The sequence below is a fragment of the Carcharodon carcharias genome, chromosome 8 (assembly GCF_017639515.1).
Source record: "Carcharodon carcharias isolate sCarCar2 chromosome 8, sCarCar2.pri, whole genome shotgun sequence".
NCBI classification, from domain to species: Eukaryota; Metazoa; Chordata; class Chondrichthyes; order Lamniformes; family Lamnidae; genus Carcharodon; species Carcharodon carcharias.
In genome coordinates, this window is record NC_054474.1 from 83284373 (window position 1) to 83310500 (window position 26128).

The window sequence follows — 26128 nt, forward strand, 5'->3', positions numbered from 1 at the left end:
CCGACATGTTTCACAACAGCAAATAAGTAACATGCACTTGACGGACTGCACTTCGCTCGGGACTTCAAGGTTTATTTGCCTACCTTGCTTCAGTCAGCACTCACAATCATAAGTGCCAGCCTTCACAGACAGCACCACATCACTTTTAGGGGGGCTCACAGGTAGGTCTCTCTCTTGCAGATCAGCCATATGTGGGTGGCTTTTCATTGGCTGCACGGCAAGATCTTGCTTGGGGAAGGGGGATAAGTGGCTTCAGGCAAGCAAAGAGGCTGCAGGACGTGGGCTGTACTTGGGGAAGGAGACTATCCCAGGGTGTGTGTGTGGGGGCACATATTGGTCAGTGTAAGTGCCCTCAAGATGGTGAGAGCTGAAGAGGCATTTTCCAGAGATGAGGCCAGATGGACATGTGAGGCTTTGTGTGTGAGAATGAGTGGTGATGTCCCTTGAGCTGGCATTGAGTGAGATGCCAGTGAATGTGTGATGGGTTTGAGAGTGTGAGTTTAGAGTGATGAGATGGTTGCCATACCCTGGCTGCCCTGATGAGATCATTCATCCTCTTTCTGCGTTGGATGGCCAACCTCTTCTGTGCAGCATTGGCATTGATCACCACTGCCATCGCCTACCAAACCGGAGTGGTAATGTAGCTGCCCCTCCTGAGGGTAGAGGATATCACAGCAGGCCTCCACGGCATCCAAAAAGTGCTTGAGGGTTGCAATCTTCTTGCCTTTGGGGTCATGTCTTCTTTGCTGCAGTCCTGGGCTGGAAGCACTGAGCGTAGCCGTACTTTAAATGTGGTGCCTGGGATGATGAAGCGACGAGGTAATGGTGTGGCAGGCGAATGAGAGCCCGCCCACCATGGAAACCATGTTTCCCGTGAATGCATAAGTAATGTAGTGGGTTTGAGATGATACGGCGTGAAAACCCACCATCGTGGCCGACGGGTCAAATGTTGTTTTATCCGCCCGCTACCGCACTTAGTGCAAATCTGGGACGATTCCACCCTTCATGTCCTTATCACAATTTACTTTCCTATCTATCTTTGTGCCATCAGCAAATTTTGCAGCCATACATTTGGTCCCTTCATTCAAGTCATTGATAGAGAGTATAAGTAGTTGAGGCCCCAGCACTGATTCCTGTGGCACTCCACTGGTTACAGCTTGCCAAGCTGAACCACAAAGATAATATGCTCACAAGTCAAAAATACAATAAAAAGACAAAATCTGATTCCTGGTATCCACTGATGGACTGTAGTTTGAAAACTTAAGTTGCATGGTAGCTTCACAAGATAGAGGAATGTGAATTCTATTCAAAAACAATTTGATGGAAAAAGGCTATTGGCTTGCCTCAAGTAAATAATACAGCTTTGTTTGGTTACACATTCTCTAAAGTAAAGCGATTTTTTGTGTTTTTGTCATGTTCATCAAGGCAAGAGCTAACTAAGACGTGATTTCAAACTTCTCCATCTACTATCAAGCACTTTCAGGGCAGGTATAACTTGAGTCAACTCTGGATTGAAGCACTCCATATTATGTTCCATTAAATTGGAGAACAACACTACTGTTTTCAACAGTAACATACACTTGAACCCTGAGTAAGAAAGCCAATATAATGCAAACTAGTGTTGAAATATTGGTACATTTTTGCTATAGATTCATGCCCAATAGAAATCTGTTTTAGACTATTCAAACTTATTTTACATAAGACCTGTACAAAGAGCATCCAAAGAGGAAGATGTTATTCCTTCCACTCCCCAAGAGGAAAGGCCAGTGAACAAACTTACTGCCTGCCCGTTGTTATATTTTATTACAATGATTAACAAAATAAAATTTAAATGCCAAATTATAGAGACCATTTTTATTTACCAGGTAGATGAAAAAATGTTGTAATGAGAATGCCATTTTAAGCATTTTGTTGTCTCAGTGTAGATGCTAATTATTGGGTGACTAACTAATGGAGTGTGTCAATTGACCGCCTGACACTGCTAGCGGGAAGTTCGGTTGATTTCAAGGGCTGGACCTCATTAAGCTTTAAGTGGTGGACTGCAACCGTCAAATGGGGCATGCTGATGCAGCTCTCTCCTGCAAAAGCTGCCATAAAATCAGATGGCCTAGAAGCTGACCAGGCCAGGGAGAAAGAGAGGGGAGAGTTAGCGATGATGGAATAGCAGAGTCTGGGGAGGTAGCAGGTTACCTTATTCCTGCTCTTCCTCGTCTTACATTAGTAATGTTACCGGCCAGGTTTTGCTTGGTAGAGCATCTCCCAGCAAGTGATTATAATAGCAAAATGGAATCCTATGAATGTCATAAGACCTCAATTTGTGTACAGTAGGGAGGCTCTCCACTGTTTCCACCAAACATCTGGTTTGCCCTGCAGAAGAAAACAGGAAACAGCAAGAGAATGGGACTGTGACTCCAGCACCACTTTTTCAACTCATTCATTCCCCATTTCCACTGGGCAGGGGGAAAAGATTTAATCTAAGATTTCTATACTGATATTTATATATTTTCTAAACAACGTACCTAACATCTTTAAATATTAATAGATGAATTCTGTACATGTAAGATCATATGAAATGGACATTTAGACAGGTGGACACAGTTGGGTATCACTTCTAGAAAGCACAGGTGACGGACAGCCTTGTGTAGATCTCCTTGAAATGCTTTCTCTCCTGCTTGAAATGGTTGCAAACCCACCCTGACTATGATCTGGTTGATAAAATTTGAACCTATTTAATAGCATTGTTTTAAAAAACGTATTTTACCATTTCTGCATGAAGCACCACCTGCAAATTTTTGACCTTCTCCTTAAATCTGATAGCCTCATATATACTGAGTATAACAGATACCACAAAAGCTCAATGGAGGTTTAGCAGTAGGGGTAACTTCAATTTCAAGTCCTCTCTAATTTAATGTACTTAAATAATTAGTTTATTAATTTCTTAGCTCTTGGACATTTTCACTTCTGTTTTTAAATTTCATGAAGGTGGTATTCAAAGTCTTTTTCTTAAATAGGAACCACTCACTTGACATATATCATGGGAACACTAATAGTTCCACTAAAAATCCATCAGATTTACTTAACAGCAATACAGAATAAACATTTCATACAATATATCGCATTATATTTCTGTTAGAGCAAACACTGATTATGTATTCTCCCTATGCCTGAGAGTAATTGCCAACAGAACTAAGAATGAGACCCATTGAATAACATTGCAATGTCAAACATTGAGTATTTGGCCCAAGCATTGACCAGAATATCATACTAGCCAAATGGGCTAAGGGTTTTCAAGTGAACACTGAGAATGTAATCACTATGCAACCCAAGCTGCTTTTCTCTATCCAATTAATAACAGTTGTCAGAATTTATAACACCAGACATATTTCCCAGTGCATTGGAGATTTGCAGTGAAATAGGATAATCGCAGAGGCAAAATGAGAGCTACTGTATTGGAAAAGAAATAGAACAGGAATTACACAGCTCCAAACAAACCAATACGATGTAGACATGGATACAGCTCTTATCTGGGAAATTTCCAGTTGTGTTTTCCCCTGCATTGCTGTACTATATTTCATTGCAGACCTGTTCAACTTGCGCATATCTCTGCAACATAAGCAAGCCTCTTCCTGTGCAAGTTTAGATAAACATTAGAGAGCAAAAGAAATCACAGCCCATTGTCTGAGGAAACATCTAAATGAAAATGGAATAGCTGTGGTTATATGACTTTTTTTCATAACACAGGATCCTTTCAAATCAACGTTGCTAATACAATTTCCGTCAATTACATTTTTGCTTCAGTGTTCATCAATATTAAAAATAAAAGACAAACCAGAGTCAAAACATGTGAAAAATATGAGCATTAATAATATGGTAGCCTCTAGCCCCACGAATTTCCTCTGAAATTACTCTTTTTGCCTCCCGTACCAGGACAAGTATTAGAGGAACTCATCACACTGCATACATCCTTGTCTATTTGTAGATATCCTCCTCAAAAACTTAAGTACATGTAACCTTGGCCTCTGGTACTTGGGAGATTGTGGGCTTATTTTTTCAAATCACCTGGCTATAAGTCCTGTCCCTATATAAAAACTTAGTTCTGCATATATTTCTTCTGTTTGTCTATCAACCATTAAAAACAGTAGGTTTCCTTACTTTTTCTCATTTATATTACCCCTTACTTCAATGGCAGCCTTAAGGAATCCAATTCCTTGCTACCAGAGTGATTCCAGTGGCATAGGATAATAGTATTTCTGATGACTATAACAATGACATATTTACTGTGCAAAATCCATCAGTAAATCCTCTAAAAAGTAACAGTACTTCCTTACCTTATCAATAAACATCTTCATATTATTCAAAATCATTAGGATCTCTAATGCTAGTGCACTAGTATCCAAACAAAGAAGTATTAAAATCCTGAAGGCAAAGGATGAAAGTAGAGGTGAAAATAAAACCTTAAGACCTAATCATATTGAGCAACACTGCAAACATCTTGTGAGCGAGTTATCAAGTGGTACTTACTTACAGTATTTGGGGGGAAAATTAATGGCGCAAGCCACCTTTGCTGAGCAATAGGGGTTATCTATAGAGTTCTCAGGGCTATACAATAAAATACAAAGGCATTCAGCGCTTCTTATTAAACTGTAACTGATGTAGTTAGATGGTTTACAAGTTAAACACTAAAATGTTCTAGTAAATCCAATGTTAAAAAGGTATTATTACTCAGAGAAAAAGTATCTCTGAGGTAGAATGATTAATGGGGGAATATGATTTCTGTACTGGTATGCAGACAAGATGGGTGCCTTAAGTAAGTACACAGCCTTACTGTTACAAGAATGTTCATTTTTAAAAAAAATACAATTTCCAATTCATTTTCTGGCTATATTAAAAAAAAAAATAAGATAATGGAAGACCGCCATCCAGCTATAATAATCAAACTTGCATCCCACTCAAATGGGATGAAAAGGAACAGATACTCAAACCCCTCTGGAGCATGAAAGTCCCCATCTCCAGTTGGCTTTAAACAATCCTGAAACTTCGCAAAAGTTCCTGAGGTGAGGCATCAAAATTACAATTACCTGTTCAAAAAAACAATGACTACAGCAGACATGGATTAAGCAAATTCCTCTGGAATATATAGCCAATCAGACTTTAAGAACTGTTTACTAAGCCAGAGAGATCAGAGAACAGAATGCTGTACAGAAAGGCTGCAAAGAAGCTGTGTCCTCTCTCGCTAAAGAGATCTATTAGGAATAAATTGTGGAAATCTGCTCCATACAACTACACTCAGGAAGACAATTGAACAAAATAGCTACAACATAGAATCACTGCATTAAAACTGGCCAAAGGAGAGCTAACCGTATACTCCTTTGTTTAATGTTCTTTACAAACTATAAAATAATATTTAAGTCTATCCTCCTATGCTACCATCTGCACGTGTGTGTGTGAGTGTGGGGGGGGTGCGTGGGGGCGCAGGTGCATGTATGAATAATGGTTGCGATTTACCTACTTTTTTTTAAATTTAGGAAGTAATTTCAATAAACTTACCTTGTTCTTTGTTTAAACTCAGAAAATCTTTCTGATTATTTATAATCTGAAAGCGTAAATCGTGGGACTCTTGCAGTGTTAGCAAAGCATGCGCTCTCTAAATTTACAAACAAAAATCCTGGCCTGAATTTTACCCTTGGCGGGCAGATGTGATCAGCAGGCCCGCAGCCAGCTGGGAAATGGGCAGCCCCCAACCGCGATTTCACACTGGCTGGCCAAGTAAGACCTGCCCAACGTGAGATGCATCCTTCCAATGGTTGGGAAGGGGTGGGCAGGGGCCTGTCAGCCACCAGGTCCAATGGCGACCCGGCGGCCAGTTTAAAAATGGTACAGCCAGCTCCTTGAAGGCTGCCAAGGAAGAATATATCTTTTGTATTGTGAACACAGAAGTTATGACATCATGTGCGGCTAGAGATGCCGGGCGGGAGGGCAGGTCAGGTGGGCACTTGGCCCCCCCAGTTTTTGGATGAGTGCCTCAGGATCCTCCTGGAGGAGGTGGCTCCCTAGCAAAAAGAGGTGGGAGGAAGTGGCAATGCTGGTCAGCAGCCACGATATTGGGCGGTGCACATGGGTGCAGTGCCACAAAAGGTTTAACGACCTGCTGTGCTCGGGAAGGGTGAGTGCCCTGTTGGGCATGGATTATTGTGTTGAAGTGTTAAGGGCTGGCTGTCCTCCCATGGAGCCCAGGGGTGTTAAAGTCTGTGCCAATGATGCCGGAGCTGGCTAAGGGGGTGAGCCCTGACTGATTGCCTTGTGGCTCCAGGGCCACAACTTGGATGTGCCCTGCAAGGTGCTCCTCAGGCAGGGTTGGCCAGGCTGCAATGGTGCTGCTGGTAGAGAGTGGACTAATCCATGTTCCTCTGTCCTTTCAGCAGAAGACAACCCATAGCAACATTGAAAGGTCACATACTGGCGGAAGACCCCAAATCTTCTCATCTTATCCAAATTCGAGCAGGACGTCATGGAGCTGGAGAGGCCCCATGCACCTTAGTCAACCGGCCGCAGAGAGGCTGGGGTGTCAGGCGAAGGTAAGAGTGCAGTGCATAGGGGTGAAAGTTTCAGATGGTGCAAACATCCTTCTGTAGTTTCATCATTGATGGGAGCCTCACAACTGGATTTCACAACTGGATTTCCCATTGATCATTGACAGACAATGACACCATGATGCAGATCTCAACTGTCTCACCAGGGTGCCTGACATGCACAGTGATGGTGTGATGACTTGATGACATGTTGTTGTTCTCGCTTAGATTTGCCAGCACACACTCACTCGCAGGACTCCGAAGAGCCATCCCTGACACCAGAGGTCCGCCAGGCTTCACATGCACCGGTGTCATACCTGCTCTCTGAACCAGGAACCAGTGCAGATATAGCACCTCGGTGAATGTTAGACACCCAGCTAGAGTGTTGGGGCACAGCGGTGAGGGCACTTCACATTGGCTTGAGGAGCAGGCACAGGCAGAGAATGTCCAGGGCGCCGGCAGTCGGAGGACTGCTGGAGATCAGGATGAGGGTCAATTGAAAGCAGATGATGACCCTCCGGAGTCGTCCATTAGGCGACAGATGCTGGGTGTCTAGCAGGAGGATCTGGCGGAGATCCATGAGGGTATGCATGCCATGGTTTCTGTTGTGGAGGAGTCTATGTGAAGCATGAGTTCTGCGTTGACCCTCTTGACCGAGTGCACTGCCTCCTCCATTGAGTGGTGACTCTCATGGAGAGACAGCTCCAGGAACAGGATCAGGGGTTGCTGGGGTTGTGCTCAGTCTGCAAGTCCTCAAACAGCCGATGACCTCAGTGGTCAGTGCCAGTGTGGGAGATGGATGTATCCCAGCTAGGTGCCCATCCATCAATGGTGAGCAGGGAGGTCCAGAACAACCTCTCATTGGCACAAGAGCTGCTTGTCATCTCTGCGGGCTCCTCTCAGGGCGTTCTGGATGACAGCAGCAGCATTTCCGCCCCTCTGCCAGTTACCATGGCATCTGATGAGGCTGCAATGACTAGGGAGATGCCAGCTGTGGCACTGGCCGCTCCCTCCCAGGTGGGGCCAGCACACAGGCTCCATGGACCAGAGGACACCCGCCAAGGTCATCAAGGCCAACAAGACACCAGAGTCAGCAGGCTGTCTTCAATGCTGGTGCCAGTGAGGTTGGGGGTGTTGGGGGGGGGTGGTGGGGGAGCAGGGGAGGGCGGGGGGTGGCACCAAGACATAGCTTTCGTGAACGTATGTTTAAGGCACCATGAGCACAAGAGGGACTGGTCATGGGTGATCTCAAGTTCTGTCGAAGGGTCATGAGGACTCGAAACGTCAACTCTTTTCTTCTCCGCCGATGCTGCCAGACCTGCTGAGTTTTTCCAGGTAATTCTGTTTTTGTTATGGGTGATCTTCTGTTGTGTAATATTTTGTTTATGTTCACTAGTCTGGCAATTAAGACCAGAGGAGATAATGTTAATTTTTTTGGTTGTCAAAATGAGATAAATTTTGTTTTTGTCCTAATGGCCTAGGTATGCTTCACCTTTGTATTTTTTTGGTGCAGGGCACGCCAGTATCTAATGCTGTATGTGAGTGGCTCTAAACTTTATTGCCCAGGCACTGAGTGGATTTTGGGTCCAAATGAAAGGGTCATTTGAGGGGAGGTGGTGGCGTCATGGCATTTTCACTGGATTGGTAATCCAGAGACCCAGGGTGCTGCTCTGGGGATCTGGGTTTGAATCCCACCTTGGGGTGGAATTTGAATTCAATAAAAAAATTCTGGAATTAAAAGTCTAATGATGACTGTGGAGCCGTTGCCAATTGTCATCAAAACCCGTCTGGTTCACTCATATTTGGATTTGTGAGATATCTGCCTTACCTAGTCTGGCCTAAATGTGACTCCAGACCCATAGTAATGTGGTTGACTCTTAAATTCCCTCTAAACAAGGGCAATTAGGAATGGTCAATACATGCTGGCCTAGCAAGCGATGCCCACATCCCAAGAACGAACAAAAAAACCCAAAAATTTCAGACATCCAGGATGTCCTAGCATGAGGTGGAAGTAGAAATTTGGCAGCCTAGCGTTGAAACAAGGTGTCCCTTCATCCCTAAAGGATGCAGAGGTCTACCTCCATGCCCTCATTGTGCTCCTCTTCTGAGTCACTGGATTCATCCTCTGTGGATTGTGGAGCTGTGTCAACATCCTCTTCCTCCAGTTGGCCCCTATTGCCAGTGCCAGATTTTGGAGAGTGCAGGATGGTTCAAGCATCAGAAGTGAATCTTCAGAAGACCTGTGGTCTTCTCTATAACCGCGCTTATGGAGGCACGGTTCCTATTATAACACTGCTCTGCCTCTGTTCTTGGGTGGCAGAGAGGCATCATAAGCCACCTTTTCAACAGATAGTCCTTGTCACACAGCAGCCATCCATCCAGTCGGGCTGGAGCACTGAAGAGTCTCGGCACCTGGGAGTGTCTCAGGATATATGCGTCATGGGAGCTGCCAGGGTACCTTGCACAGACTTGTAGAATCTGCATCCTGTGATCATACACTATCTGCACGTTCATGGAGTGGAAGCCCTTCCTGGTGACGAAGGCACCGGGCTCACCTGCTGGTGCCTTGATGGTCACATGTGTACAGTCTATTACACCCTGGATGCAGCGGAACCCAGCAATCGGTGAAAAGCCTCTGACTTGCTCAACTTGGCTGGCCTCGTCTGCATGGAAACGAATAAATGTCATTACCCGCCTGAACTTCTGTCACCAGCTTGACACAGCTGATTGGGACACTACACAAAGATCCCCCACTGACCTCTGGAAAAAGCCAGAGGCATAGAAGTTGAGGGCCACTGTGACCTTCAGAGCCGTTGGCATGGGGTGTTCGCCCACACAGTTGGAGCTGATCTCAGGGCCAATCATCTAACAAATGGAGGTGACAGTCTCCCTGGAGACGCGGATCCTCATTTGGCATTGCATCTTGGACATGTTGAGGTAGCTACATCACCGCCTGTACCCTGGCAGCACAATAGTGGCGTCTTCTGCGGCCCCTTCCATCTTGGACTACCTGCTGGCCCTGCGCCCCTTGTGCCTGCGCCTCTCCTCCCTCCGCCTGGAAGCTGCACTGGGACACCTGGCCTCCTCTCCCTTCTGCCCCTCTCTTACTCCTCAGAGGAGGTGCCTCCAGCGGACAGCACAATCCCCATTAACAGGGTAACAGAAGGTTGTCTGACACCTGGAAGAGTCCACATGGTCAAAATCCTCTGGGGGCGTTGGAGACACCAAGGGACCCCGAAAAGAAGCCCGGAAATGCTAAGAATGAAGCTCAGAGCAGAGATGAAGCCGTCAAGTTCAAATAGACAACCAGCAGAAAACTATCGCCTAAACTCCTCACTGCTGCAGACCCTTTTTATCCTGCCCTTGGATGAGGTTATGCAAAATGTGAGCTGCCCATTTTGCCCATGCAACAAGCGCGAAATTGCAAGTAAAATCAGGTTCAGTTGGGTTTTTAATGGCATTAAGTGGGCCTCTTAACTGATGATAGGCCCGACTCTGACTCCAAAGCGGGCCCACCGACCTGAAGATTGCATGCTTGTGGGATGACAATGGGGTGCTCACCCGATGTCTTCTCACGCTATTTACACCTGATTGAGTCAGGCACATGCCCACCCATGATGTGTAAAATTCTGCCCCCTGTTACAGTCAGACCTGGAGTGTTAGAATAGGGGAGTCATTTCACTCCTCCTCAAGTAACACTTACTCTTAAGGATGGATTTGAACTCCTGGATGGGAGGACAGTAGAATGTATGGGTCTCATGTTCATTAATCCAGCACTGTGTTGTCAAGGAGACAGCATCTAGCCTTAAAAGGTGTGTTCCACTGGCTCGTTAATAATGGACAAGAGTTGAAGTGAGAGCACGTAAGGCTATCAACACCATCAATCTCATCAGCACTTTATCAATTTTACGGTGACAGTCTATCCACCTTAGAGACAGTCTACCTACCTCACAGTGAGAGTCCACCCACTCAGTGACAATCTATCAAGTTCACAGTGATGGTCTACTCATCTCAGTAACAATCTACTAACTTCTCAGTGACAGTCTACCAACCTCACAATGGCCGTCTACCAACCTCACAGTGACAGTCCACTAATCGCACTGTGACAGTCCACCAACCGCACTGTGACAGTCTACCAACCCTGGCAACAATTTCCTAAGTGTGCATAACTAGGGCAGGATGGACATTGATCATGTCACATGATCAACAAAATATCTTGTTGAAGATATCTTCATGTCTTGACAAAGTTTTTTGCTTAGGACCAGAATTCTTTTTCCTAGAATTTTATTAAATAGTGTACGGTACGTGTCTCTCAAACGGTTCTACTCCATAGACTGAAGCAGGTCAAGCCAAGGGCCCTCACACCAACCCATGGTATATAGATGAGATAGTGGAAACCAAGTTTTACTTGGTTATGCCAAAACTGACCTTGGAATACTTAATGCTGATAGGTGTAGAAAATAGAAAATCAGCATCAGTACCACACAACACCTTTACTTCAAAAAAGTACAAATGTAACTGCCCCATCCAAAAATATAGAACTTATTAATGTTTTTCTTTCCTCTGTACAAGGCTTACTTGCAAATGAAGATAAAACTCAACTTTTATGTATGGGTGAAATTCAACTTCAGTTGAGAAGAGATTGAAACTTATCAGATTGGCCATTTGTTACACACTCTGCGCAATTGTCCTTAAGGAAATATATTACAGAGAGTTGATCCAATTCCATCTGTTTCCCTGTCAAAGTTGAATTTCACGGTAGGAGGAAGGACATTCATTAATATCAGGATTGTTACAGTATATGCAGGATACTGAATGGGAAAAAATATAACTTTGGTTTCAGAATGTCCATTGCTATTTTGTCATTCCCTCAGACTAAAGTTACATAGCCATTATCAAGATATTGAGAGCTGAGTGAGGGTCTCAGAGTGACAATCCTAGTCCTATGTTGTCCAGAAACACTATAAAACCTATTACGGGTTTATTTATTAAATATTTTATACAACTGCTTTTGTAATCGTAATAAATGCATGATCATAATTCTTTTAGTCTCTGAAGGGAAAGGCTCTAAGTCATTCTTTCTGTAATCCATGGTCAACTATCTTTTATTCAACATTAAATTTTATAGCTAACAATCCACTTATCCATTTCTAGTACAAACCTAGCAATCTATTATTCTACCAGTAATTCTTGACTTTTTATATTGTTTTACATGTGCTACATGCCTCAACTATTGTTCCACGGATACTAAATCCCCCACCAACTATTACGCCATTTGGCAATAACAAATCTGGAGACATAAATTTAGAATGGATTTTACCACAGTATTAAATCAATATTTATATGCATTTGAGGATGCAAATCTTATTTTCAAATTCATTAATCTTAGGTGCACTAAAAAGGACACAAAGGGCAACTAAAAACAAAATCTAATTTAAGAGATACAAGGCAATAAGTTCCTACTTCACATGCTATCGGAGTTCTACCCCCAAAAAGGAAACCTTCATAACCATAGTTGAATTCCTGTAACAGTGTGATATAGGAAACAGACTACTGATATGGAGGCTTTTTACTTTTATAAAAAACTTACAATGAAATCCAGACACAGAACAAATATGTGAAACTAACAATAAAGCAGAGAGTATTACTTACAGCACAATGATGAACGAAGGCGTGGTTAGCAGACAGGAAGATAGTCAAGCATCGGCAGAGTGAGGAGGGTAAGAGAAAGAATAAATAAGAAAAAAAGTTGTTGAAGAGAAAGGATCACTTTTGTTCCCTGGCTAGGCAGGATATAACATTTAAAAAAATAGCATCTATTTTTGCATCATATTTCGAGGATGAACTGCAAAAGTTTAATTTTTGCTGTACAACAGTTGCAGAAAAGCACACGACCATGATTTTTCTATCACTGTCAATACCTTTTGACATGAGGTTGTAATAACATGCTAATGACTTAAGACTTATTGGCTATTTCACCTAGAAGAAATTCTTCTTTTAAACTACCCATTTCTCTTACGATCTTAGGTTATGGGTAAATTCACAGGCTCCTGCCTTTCTTCAGCAAAAAAAGAGGTTGGACAAAAAGGCAAAAGCAAAATACTGCAGATGCTGAAACTCCAATGAAAGGTCATTGACCTGAAACGTTTAACTCTGTTTCTTACTGCACAGATGCTACCCGACCTGCTGAGTATTCGAGCATTTTCTGTTTTTTATTGGACAAAGGAGGGATTGGTACATTAATGACCCTACTATTGAAACTCATATCTATAATCATTTGGAACTATACAGGGTTTATTATTTTGCACCAGCTATTTTAAGTAAATACTCATACATGAGATGATGGGAGAAAATGTTGTCTTGTACACATAACATGTGGCGTGTCTGAAAGGATCACAGCCAGATCTAATTAGTCATTCTGTTAGTCAATCCTTTTGTAGGGAAATAGTTGGGGGAAAGAAAAACTTCTAAATTCCTGCTTAGGGTCAACATAAAGAGAACAAGGATCCACATGTTGGTAGTCAGTTGGAAAAAAATTAAGGAAGACAGACAAAGCCTACAATTTATTTTGGTATCAGCACAGCAATGTGAAAATCAGGCCTAATAAACTGCATTAATCTTAAGGATGCATTTCCACAAGGGTTGCAAGGAACAAATTGAATTATTGTAATAATGTGTGATATACAAATTAGTTTTTCTACTTTTTCTGAACTGTACCCTTAAAAACCAAGGGAAAGTAACACTGACTAGTTCAATAATTTACTTTAAATTTTTAAATTGTACAACCATGCTGACAGCGTGAATTCCAATTTGTAAGAAATGGATTTAAAATTTGAATTTATCTCACCAGCTTTTATTTAACTGGGCTTTACTGAACTAAGCCAAGGCGAGTTCTATTCTACATCTTTTAAAATTGCAAACATTGAGAGGATTAAGTATAAGAGTCAAGCAGATAGTACCATGCCGCTTATAGATTGGGGGCTTCCTGTAGATATTAGAGATTTCTCCACTTGCTAAAGAAAAAGAGAAGAAAGCAAGGATAGTTATTGTTAATGCAATTTAATCTGCAAAATGTATTAAACTAACATAGAGAACCATACTGAAATAGTGTATTATTCTGAAAAAGCATTGACCAAGTGGGATGTACTTCAGTTAATTATAGGATCTTAACAGTGCACAAGCAATCTGCCAGGAGATATATCTTGGACTAGTGTCATAATTGCTTAAATTGTAGCTTCAGGCTCCATGACTTAAAATCATTAATGAACCTGATATATATCAACTTAGTTGACTGTTTACCCCTTTCTGAACTGTGTTGACAGCCAAATTCCAACACTATTAACAAAGTTGGTTGATTAATATTACTGGTTATGTTCTATTTTAAGATGTTTTTGAATGCAATTTGAATATAATATTCATTGTATACATGTACTGCATACTTGAAATATGCCATGAAAGTGGCCTTAAAAACAATTCAAGCAAATGCAATGAATGCAGCAGCATGAGGATGGGATCTTTGGAGCTTAGCAATGCATTGTAGCTATGGTACATGCCTGAGTGTGCAATCAGGTGTCAAGCAATTTCCACTGAAAAGAAAACCATCAGAATGCCAACAAACACATAAATGATGGAAAGTTTTAGCACTTTCATGGCATAAACAAAATGTTGAATGTTTGTTTGATAAGAAAACTATTCCACTCGTGACTCAGCATACATAACCTACATAAAGTGGCTTACAAGTCTGGTCATTCATTAACTTCACTTTAATCTATTGTGGAGGCATGCACTATTGGTTATGTATCACATACATAAGCATAAAAGTAGGAAGATAGCAAGAGTTACCCTAATGCAGTTACACAGCTGCAGGCTGCTGTACACCAACTTAACCCCCTGAATATTGTATTTCGGTACATTTTCAAAAATATGCAATTTGACAACATGTCTGCAAATCACTTAATATTTTGGCTGCTTGTAAAACTATTTTCTTCTCTCACTAGATCAAGTACTGTCCCCTGACTGAAGGGATGAAAATGGTGACATGTTTTCAGACTGCTATTTTTACTCTGGAAGATGAGTGTAAGTGGCTATACAATGTGCTTAGTCCATTTCGCTAGGATGTGCCTAGTTTCTGCTCTCTGTCTTCCCAAATGCACAGCTATGATTTATTGGTGCAAAACCATTTCATATGCTGCTCTGGCACTATGTTAAAGTGCTAATGAACTGCACCATCTTGCTGCCTTTTGAAATATTTTGACATAATGAATGAGACATACAGAAATGCAAAAGATGTCAGATGCTCAACATGTGTTAAGACACCACGAATGGCATTTAAGGCATGCATAGAGAGCTTCTGCTCTATATTCTTTTAAGAGACAGCCTCATATTGAACCTTAAGCATTTTCAACTCAAGTTGTCACCAGTTGGGTGAAAATAGCCATCTTAGATCACTCTGGGCTATAAATTTGAGAATGTATTTATTCCCAAGTTGTATCATAGTTCTCAAAGTGTTAAGCATTTGACAACCATGGGAACCTTTTGTAAAACACAGTTGTTTGCAGAAAAAAGATGTACATAAAAGCATTTTATTTTCTATTAAGAGCTCTGTAGCAAAAGACAAGTACCAAATGGATAGCAGTGGAATATGCTGTTTACAGTCTTGCAATATGTAATCTTTAACCATGAGTTGCATTCATTCTGGTTAAAGAATGCAATTCACTTCCATGCCTCTCACTTCTTCTCACTCGCTCTCTACTTAGAAGCAAAAGTTTAGTAATCAATTTGAAATTTTATATCTCAATATTAAAAAGTTTAAAGTGGTTTTTCATTGTGCCTGGATAAACTGCACGTCCCACTGCTCCACCTATTTTTGCTACAGTATGTGCAATTTTACACTTGAAAGTATTAGCTTAATGTAAAATAGAAATGCCATTGTTTGCACTAATGCATTCAAGCCATGCTGGTGAGTGCATAAGCTCCTACCTGGTATATGGAAATGTGTAGGTGTCTGGGCAGGGCTTGGCTTGATGTCTAGTTGGGTATAATAAGGTGAACTCCGACCACTTTCAGTGCCTCCAAAGAATTGCAAAGAAAGCAGCAAAAACAAATAAATCAAAGGCAAAGGCTCTGAAGCAAATATGAATGAGTAATCTCCTCATGTCCTTCCAGCAAAGAACTTGCACTGTCAAGGAAGTCACACCTCTTGCTTTTGTCAGTTCATAATGTGTTCTGGTTATGCTGTCAAGGCAGTTGCATTTCCACCCAGGGAATGACAGTCACCATCGTCAATTCAGATTCATGTGTTTTCTTTTATTTGAGAACATTAATTTGATGTCAAAAGATCAGGAAATCGATCACAAGATTCCAACACTTGGTGGCTAATTCCAGAACTTTTAAGACTCAAAACAATGGGAGAGATTCAGTTTCCTTACTTCCAATCACCCACTGCCTCACACCCCAACCCGCCCTATAGTAGCAGGTTTCAGTGTAAATAGATGCCACTTTGTGACTTCCTTGCCAGAAAATATAGTAAATGAAACTCCTGGCCACATTGTTTGCACCTTGCTATGTGAAGCACCAAAACTAAAATTGAAGGTTCTCATTTATATAAATTCTTGTTCTCACAATATGCCTTTATAAAGAGAGAATGTATTTTCCAATTGCCTTTTACACCTTGTCATATCAAATGCAATTTTCTGCCAACCAGAAACCACAATGATCAAATCCACTGTATCTTTGACAGTTGACCTCAAGTCTCCCTGGACAGGTAAAAGAAAGCAACTTTTCTTTCAGTCAAGAAATCTAGCATTTTCACAATTTTTCAGATCATATTAGAAAAGGAGGATATTAGAATTGTCTTGTAATAATATCTTTGTAACTATGTATGCTTTTTTCTCTAATTCAAACAATTTTAACTCCAATAATAAAAAAATGCCAAATACAAATTAAATAATTTTAAAATTTGTATTAAATACTAAAATTAAGAGATATACTTTCCATTTAGCAAAATTATTCTTGGAGTGGCAAACCATCTAGTTGAAAGATTTAATATTTTGCTGAGATTTTGTTTTCTTTTAGGATGAGGTTAAGTATTTAACGATTCAGTAACATTTCATCTTTTCAAATTTCATGTCATGTAATTTCATTCCTTAAAAAAAACTTACCTAAATTTGCAGCAACCTTTTCATAGCCAAAGTTTATTTAAATATTCCTAAGCTGTCCAAAGAAGATTTGCTATTTGTAAAAGATTTTTTACAGTTACTTTAAATTTTATGGGAAACAGAGTTCTCCATTCATCCTATTCAGTAATTGCGGAGCAGAACTCAATAAGTATAACACACATTGCTTCTCATCTGCAGTGTGCAGTGTGATTTGGAGTTTGACCAGCATAGAAATAAGAAGTAATGGCCTCAGATTAGATATATCAGGGAAATGAAATCATAACAAATATGACCAAAAGAGCGCAGACCCTTTATATAAATCTATCTTTGGCAGATATTTGATTTTACTATGTTTTCTCCTGCAATGTTCTGCACCCTTCAAGTCCTGATCCTTTCTATCTATAGTTTGATGGATGTCAGCTACGCTCCAGTATCTCCTTCATTGGACATTATTTACATGTGTGTATTGCCAGTGAGGGTGAGCAGGCTATTCAGTCACAGAGGGTGTCAAAGACCCATTAACGGCTTTTCTAGCCAAACAGCTAGGTAAAAGCTGAAACCGCTTCCCAGAGCCCCAGCTGATGTCAACTGACTGGGATAGGATCAGGAAAAAATACCAATGTCATAAGCTAGTACTTTGGTATACTATGTTGGAGGATGAGTATATTAGTGTCATAAGCTTTTACTTCATTATATTGTAAACTAGAACATAATTCGAAAATGGGTATTCCTAAAGAAAAGATTGAAGATCATTTTGAAATTATGATAAATATATCATTTGATACAATGATATGAGGTACTGTGGGTTTTAATTACATCTGTAATATCAAAGATTAATGGGTCATAGGCTGGAATTTTCCAGCCCCTCACGCTGCTGGGATCTTCCAGCCCCACCAATGTGAACAGAGATTTCAATGGCTCGCTGGTCCCACTGTGGGGGAATCTGTCATGTGGGTGGGGGGGCAGGAAAATTCCAGCCATAGTTTTGGCAGTGGCCTTCAGAAGTATGGGGCTGGATTATATGATGAAGGCAGGCTTCCTGAAGCCCAAGGTAAATGTCAGGGGCAATCAAGCATCTGCTTGGCAGGCTCACAATGCTTGAATTTTTCAGGTGACGGCCCTTTAATTAGTATGAGGCTGAACTTCCATAAATCCCCAGAGGGAATCAAGTGCCTGCAGCTCTGTGCCACACCATGATTGATGGCCACTGCTGTTATTGCAGGAGACCCAAGAGGAAGAGGAACCATGGCTACCACGAAATCCCAAGTAAGTCCAGGATCTCACCGGAGCCAGCCTGGCAGGCCCCAGTGAGGGGTTATGTGGGGTGCATATTGGACATGGGAAAGGGGACATGGGAGGCAAAACTATCATGGGGGAGGGGGGGCTTTCGATTGGCACACGGTATCCAGGAAGGATCTACTCCCCTCTTTCACTAACCACCAGCTGCAGAGTTAAGCCTGACGGGCTACGGGTTGGGCGCAGGCCTCTCCCACCACCTGTAAAATTGGAGCGGCGATAGGATGAGGCACTTAACTGGGCGTTAATTGGCCACTTAAGGGCCTCAATTGAGTCAGGGCGTCCAACTGAAGCTTCCTTCGCTGCCTGTAAAATCACAGCAGCAGCAGGGCGGGCCACCGGCAATGGCACAGAGCCCTATTTTATGGCTACACCAAATAGGGTGCCGTGCTATCGGCAATAACCCACCCTGCCCCCCGCTTTGATTTTCATGCCCACAGGTGGTCCATAAAATTCAGTCCATGATATCTTCAGCAGTTTGTGTGACCCAGATAAAATAATTGTATTGCTTTGCCTCTGTAGCATGTGTTAATAAATACTGAAGTACAATTATGGTGAGGTATTAAGAAGATTGTTAAGAGAATTCCATTACTTACCTGACACACAGGTTAAGAATGACAGTAAGAACTTGAACATAAATAAACTGCCATTCAGAAAAAACAGGTGGATCAGAGTCTATAAAAAAGTACCTCCTCCTCCGCTAAACACATAATAGAATCACACAGATCTGAAGATAAAAATAAATTAAATGTGCACTCTCTTTATTTATACCCCCACCAGCTAAGTTCAATAAATGTAATTCAACATGTTAAACTAAATGGTTGACTACCATTATAAATCCCACAGTGCTGCTTAAACATATATGACCTACCATTATTTTCACTGAAATTAGTAATAGACACTTGAATAAACAGCTCTTTAAAACACTGCAATGTGCCAGTACAGCTTGGCCAGAAGTGTCTACTTGTAAAAACCAAAATATCATCTGTAAAAACAAAGGGCCAATTTTTAAGGTTAGGCAAGAGATAAAGCTCTGATTGTGTGAAAGTGATGATGTGCTCCACTTTCGGAATTCTAGAAATTGACATGTAGTTTTGTGAAAGACATAATGCAATTTGTAAATTTTATGCAAGGAATGACGTATGGCCTGAAAGAAAATAAATGCTCACATGCTAGAAAATGCAAAATTTTAAAATGGTGAGGTGTGTTGATAAATAACATAACAACAAATTCGTTTTGTATTTCCATGGGTTAAAACCTAAATGTGTTGGATAAATCAGGGTTAATGCTAACTCTAAACTATAGATTATTAATAAAATGTGAATTCAGGAAAGAGAATGAAAATGTAAACAATGACTGGAATTTTCTGGCCTGTTAGCGTCAGCATCATGGAGGGCGAGAAGGCCAAAAAATGGTATCACGCCAGGCGTGGAAACACAGCGGGAATGTCCCATTGGAGGCCAGCGTGAACCCGCTTTGCATCCTGCTAATGAATGTCATGAGGTGGTTGACTTGCCCTGGTAAAACGGATGAAAGCATTCATCCTCTTTCTGCACTGATAGCTGACCTCCTCTGTGCTTCAGTTGCGCTGACTGCCACGACCGCCGCCTCTCAAGCCAGACTGGTGACTCTGGTGGACCTCCCACGGCCAGATAGAAGATATCGAGACGGCCTTCTACTGCATCCAGCAGGCAGCCCAGAGAGGTGTCGCTAAATTTGGGGGCTGTCGTCTTCTTTGCTTTCGGGGCCATCTGTCACCTGGAGCAGGCCTGGACTGAAAACATGAAGTGGGCATGCGCTCCGGTGTGCTTAAAAATGGCACCCAGACCGAGGAAGCACTGAAGTCACGGTGTGGTGGGCAAATCTGAGTCCACCCGCCAGCGATCCGGCGTGTATCCTGTGAATGCATAATTAATGAGGCGGGACGCGCCGAGAATGGGATGATACGGAGCAAAAAGCCGCCATTGTGACTGGTGGATTAAACATCCTTTTTCCCGCCTGCTATTGCGCTATGTGCAAATATGGGACAATTCTGCTGAATATCTGCAGGATTCTGGTTCTATGTTTTTCCTGTTCCTCACAATCATAAATAGATAAATCACTGCAGCACTCTATTTCCAACACACAATACCTGACAAATTGCTGTTATTCAAGTTACAGAAGCTCTTTAGAGTGCTGGAGAGTTTTTCTGATTATGATTGGTTATATCAAAAACAGCTGTGTGCAGCCATGTATGATTATGATGAATATCAGAAGGCAAACTATGGATGAACTTTCACCATCTGTTTAATCACCTGTGGTTGAGTTCTGTATAAATACAAATCACCAATACTGATCAACCAGAACTTCAAATTATCCCAATATCTACACTGCCCTGGAAAGCTCTTTGCACTGATTACTAAGTCATGACATGTTTGTACTTGAAAATCTTAAGGCGTTTCAACTTCCAGTCAGGATAGAAAATGTGTGTATCAGTTAAGCCATAGCTAAGCATGTATAAACTCTGACTATAATGTTAAAATGAAGGAATTAGGGAATTGTAATGGGGTTAAGGGAATTACTGCAATGCGATAATCAGGAGATTTACAATTTTTTGAATCATTAAAATAAAATCATGACACCTTGAAACACAGGCACTATAATCAATAAGAGGTTAATAAGGCCATCAAAAAATCAAATCAAGTACGAGGGTCCAATTCTAGAGGGACAAAATTAACAAGGAGAGAAGTTATGATAGATCTTGGTTAGGTCCTACTTCGAGCAGTGTGCATAGTTCTGGTTTCCATAGAGGCTTTGGAGGAAGTGCAGAAAAAAACTCAGGAGTATGATACCAAAAATCAGAAGAAATGCATATCAGGAAAGGCTGAACAGTTTGAAATTCTTTTCCTAGAAAAATAGAAATCTTAAAGATAATTAAAGTGTTTAATAGAGCAGACATGGAGAAAATGTTTATATTTGTGGGAGACTCCAAAACTACCAATAATAAATATGAGATGATCCAGTAGGAAATTCACAAGAAGATCTTTCTACCAAAGAATGTGGAACACACAGTAGTTGAGGCAAACGGCATTAATGCATTTAAGGGAAGCTAGATAAGCACTTGTGGGGACAAAGGATTAGCAGGATATGAAGTTAGGATTAGATGAAAAGGGGCAAGAGGAGGTTTATGTGAAATATCAATACTGGTACGGACTAGTTAGGCCGAATGGGCAGTTCTTGTGCTATATACTTGATGTAATTCAATATATTACATATCTGCCTGCAGTTGTATTAATTTATAGAGGTAAAATCTTCAACCTCATTTATAAAAGAAAATGTAATACAAAGGAGGTAATGTCTATCTTGGGGTATGGAGATGATTGAAAGCACAATTCTAGTGCTCTGTATCCTGTGAAAAATCTGCTGTTCTTGTGATTTAATTTGTCGTATTTCTTTATTCTACAACTATGTCTGGTATTCTAGCTGAATGTGGTGATGAATTGGAAAAGGGTCATGTTAACCATGTGCTATACAACTAAAGCTGTTTTTATATTGGAGCTTGTTGAAATTGGCTTCCAGGAGACATGCATTAATAAGCCTGTTGTTTCTCACTACTAAATCTGGCTGCCTTATGTTGGTGGTAGAACTGTAGACAAACTTTTCATGGGCTGCTGAGCTACAAGCCAGATTTAGAAATGTAAAGGCTGGGGGCCAGCTCAAGGACACGGAGCACCATGAATCTGACTTTAGTGATTCCCATTAGAAAAGTGGCTTAAAGCTTGTCATTGATTGAACTTTGTAAAGTTTAATTTAAATTTAATTAAAATGAAATTAAATTCAAGTAAAGTAATATTGAAAGAAGGCTTGAGGGCCCAAATGGCCTGCTCATGCTCCAAATTCATTTGTTCATATGTATGTGCATATGTAAATGTGTATTGGCCATATTTAGAGGGGGCAAAGGATGTATTGAATAGCATGGAATCATTCTTCAGCTTGTCATTCCCCTCCTTTCAGGGATCAACGCTAGAGTCCAATTTTCCCTCCATAATTTCACCACCTCCATCTGATGACATTTTTTCTAATTTTATGAATACCAGTCATCATTCCGCAATCACTCTCCCAAAAGGCTTTTGAGGACAGTTCAACTAAAAATTTCAAACTGAGATTGCTAGGTTTTTTGTTAGGTAAGGTTATTAGGTATATGAAACCAAAATGAGTAAATGGAGTTGAGATACAGATCATTCGTAACCTAATTGAAAAGATGTGAGTGGTTGAATGACCTCGTTCCTATGTCCTATTCGGTATCTCATCAATATGTAAGCCTTGCTGGTCAATATTCGAATTTAGAGATGAGCATAATAAAGGATCCTCTAGGCAAGAGTGATCATCATATGATAGAATTTCACATTCAGTTTGAGGGTGAGAAACTTGGAGCAGGATTTTGCCCTTGGCAGGGATGATCGGTGAGGGTGGGCGGGAGTTGTCGAGAAGCCAACCACTGCCCGCAATGGGCTCCGCACCACGATTTTGTGCAGGCAGGCCAATTATGCCTGAGCACTGCCCGTGTGGGTGGGGGGAGGAGAGAGAGCCGAGCCTTGAGCACAGTTCGTGCATGCGTGAGAAAGAGCACTTCAATCTCCCTGAGGCACGGAGTTGCCTTAGGGAGACTGAAATGCTGTGCAACAAAAATGAAGAGAATAAAAATTTAATAAAACATGTCCCCTTATGTGACTGTCATTTGAACTGGGACATGTGTTTAATTCGAAAATAAAGTTTTTATCTAATGTTTATTTGCTTTAGGAAACCTCATCCTGCTCGTGGATGAGGTTTCCTAAAAAATGCAAAGGCTGCTTGGCCTTTTCGCCTTCCCGCCAACCATTAGGTTGGACAGGCAGCATAAATTAGAATTTAGTTAGATTGTTAATGGCCTTAATAGGCCTTTTATTTATCGGCAGGTGCGCAGCCGACTCTGGGGCGTGCGCCTGCCGAATGAAACGTTGTGAGACTGCGTGATGAGGTCGGGATGCAAGCCCAATGTCTTTGTGCGTCATTTTACACTCGGGCATGTCTGAGTGTAATATTCTGCCCTTGGGTTTGAAACTCGTGTTTTAAAAGTAAATAAATACAATTACAAAGGTCTGAAGACAGAATTCGTTATTGTGGACCAGGAAAACAGGGTTAAAAGGTAAGACAGTAGATAAGCACTGGCAGACATTTAAGGGAATATTCATAATTCTCAGCAAAGATATATTCCATTGAGAAAAAAAGACTCTATGTGAAGGATACACCATCTGGGGTTAACTAGGGAAGTTGACTATGTTACTAAATTGAAAGAAAAGGCATTTAATGCTACAAAAAATTTGGGTAGGCCAGAAGATTGGGAAAATTTTAGGAACCAGCAAAGAGTGACTTTAAAAAAAGGTAAACTAGCAAGAAATATAAAAACAGACAGTAAGAGCTTCTGCAGTATATAAAAAGGAAGACAGTAGCTAAAGTAAATATAGAATATGAGACTGAGGAACTCATAATGGGAAACAAGGACATGGCAGGGACTTTGAACGATTATTTAGTATCTGTCTTTGGGGTAGAAGACACAAAAAGCATACCAAGAATAGATCACAATTAAGGGGCAAAAGGGAGGGAGAAACTTAAAACAATCACTAGGTACTGGGTAATAGTGCTAGGCTTCAACTATTTACTGTTTACAAGGTACTTGGGACTAAGGGCTGGCAAGGCCCCTGGACCTGATGGCCTATGTCTTTAAAGAAGTAGCTGAAGCGATAGTGGATGCATTGGTTATATAATCTTCCAAAATTCCCTCAGTTCTGGAAAGGTTGAAGCAGATTTGAAAACCACAAGAGTGACACCTCTATTCAAGAAAGGAGGGAGACAGAAAGAAGGAAACTATAAGCCAGTTAGCCTAACATCCGTCATTGGAAAACTCCTGGAATCCTTTATTAAGGAAGTAGTTGCAGTAGTTGAAAGAAAACCACAATACAGTTCAAGCAGAGTTAACATGATTTTATGAAAGGGAAATCGTGTTTGACAATTATTTTTACAGTTCTTTGAGAATATAACAAGTAGGGTGGATAAAAGGGAGCCAGTAGATGTAGTGTATTTGGATTTTCAAAAGACATCATATTAGAAGTTACTACACAGATAAGAGCTCATGTTGTAGGGAATTAAAAATTAGCATGGTTAGAGCGTTGACTAACTAATAGGAAATGGTCAGAATAAATGGGTCATTTTCAGGTTGGTGAACTGTAACTAATGGGGTGTCACAGGAATCAATGCTGGGACCTCAACTATTTACGATTTATATTAATGACTTGAATGAAGGTGCCAAGTGTATTGTAGCCAAATTTGCTAACAATACAATGATAGATAGGAAAGCAAGTTGTGAGGACAACACAAAAAGTCTGCAAAGGGATGTGGATAGGTTAAATGAGTAGTCAAAAATTGGCAGATGGAGTATTCTGTGGGAAAATGTGAGGTTGTTCATTTTGGTAGAAAAAATAGAAAAGCAGAATATTATTTAAATAGAGAGAGACTGCAGAATGCTGTGGTACAGAGGGACGTTGGTGTCCACGTACATGATTCACAAAAGGTTAGGATGCAATTACAGCATGTAAGTAGGAAGACAATGGAATATTGACCTTTATTGCAAGGAGATAAAGTAAAAATGTTGGGAAGGCTTGTTACAACTGTACAGGACATTGGGGCGATCGCACATGGAGTGTTGCATGCAGTTTTGGTCTCCTTATTTAAGGAGGGTTATATTTGTATTGGAGATAGCTCAGTGAAGGCTCGTTCAGTTGTCTTAGAGGAAAGGTCCTATGCTCATTGGAAGTTAGAATAATGGGAGGTGATCTTATTGAAACATGCAAGATTCCAAGGGAGCTTGACAAGGTTGATGCTGAGAAGATGTTTTCTCTCATAGGGGAATCTTGAGCTAGGATGAACAGTTTCAAAATAAGGGGTCTCTCATTTAAGATAGAGAAGAGGAGGAATTTCTTCTCTTAGGGAGTCTTTAATCTTTGGAATTCACTATCCCAGAAAGTAGTGGAGGGTAGGTCATTGAATCTATTCAAGGTTGAATTAGAGAAATTTTTGATCTACAAGGGAGTCAAAGGTTATGGGGGCAGGCAGGAAAGTGGAGTTAAAGCCACAATCAGATCAGCCATGATCTTATTGAATGGCAGAGCAGGCTTGAGGGGCCAAAGGTGCTCCAGGTTTTAGGTTGGTATAATTTCCCATGGTGACTGGGAAGTTATCCGAAGCAGAATTTTTATTTGATTTTTCAGTCCCTAATCCAGGAACTCACAGAGAACAGCTGTAGTTTCACTAATGCTGAGACGAGTTATCACTGCACAAACTCAGTACTGACCCTGGTATGTATGGAATAGCTATTCTCCAAAGCAACTTGCTGGGCCATTGGGGTCACCCCAATGCCCATTTTAAATAAGTTTACAATTAGTTGGGGATTTCCTGCCTTGGAGGAAATAAACTTTCTGCAAATGCTCTTTGGTCACTAATTAGAATATTTGTGTCCAATTCAACTAATAACAATTCAGAAAATTGAACATTTCTGTGTTCAATCATGCCTTATTGTGCAGAATTGTAGATGGAGATGACATTAAAACTCTACTATTACCTCCACGTCCATCTTAAATGAATATTTGAACCTAACAAAGTATGAAACAGCGCAGACAGTTTCCAATTGTGCCAGTATCTAAATGGTATCATCTACTTCACAAGCACACTGAAACTAGCATGAAGATAAACTTAGCAATAATGACATCAACATGCCTGACTGTTTACTGTTCAATTCCTTGCTTGCAAGCAAGAAAATGGAGAACTTAGAAGCCGTATGAAATGAAATGACAATGAAGTTAATTGCTCTTCCTTTGAATGCCTTTCAGTGCAGTCACTTCCTTCTATTTGTGCACAGTTGGAAAAAGACACAGTTCATTTTTTATGGACAAATTTTGCACTGGTTGAGCTATTCATCTTTGAGTGCCTTTTTGAAATACAGTGCAATGTCACATATTTAAATATACCAATTTACTCACTTAGCTGAATATAAATCCAGGCAATGCAAATATTAATTGGCTGTCCACATACATA

General features: G+C 41.0%; 1 protein-coding gene across 6 annotated transcripts in view; it reads right to left on the reverse strand.

Annotated features, from left to right (window-relative positions):
* ablim3 (actin binding LIM protein family, member 3) overlaps positions 1-26128 on the reverse strand; it is a 328604-nt gene that overhangs the window by 34641 nt on the left and 267835 nt on the right. Inside the window, exons 13-14 of one of the 6 annotated variants that reach the window (XM_041193211.1) lie at positions 15549-15638; positions 13529-13582 (exon numbers count right to left, since the gene is read on the reverse strand). The exons of the other annotated variants lie outside the window; for them this stretch is intronic. Of the exons in view, the coding sequence (XP_041049145.1) occupies positions 13529-13582; positions 15549-15638 (144 nt within the window). The remainder of the gene's footprint in view (positions 1-13528; positions 13583-15548; positions 15639-26128) is intronic. 6 annotated transcript variants of the gene reach the window in all.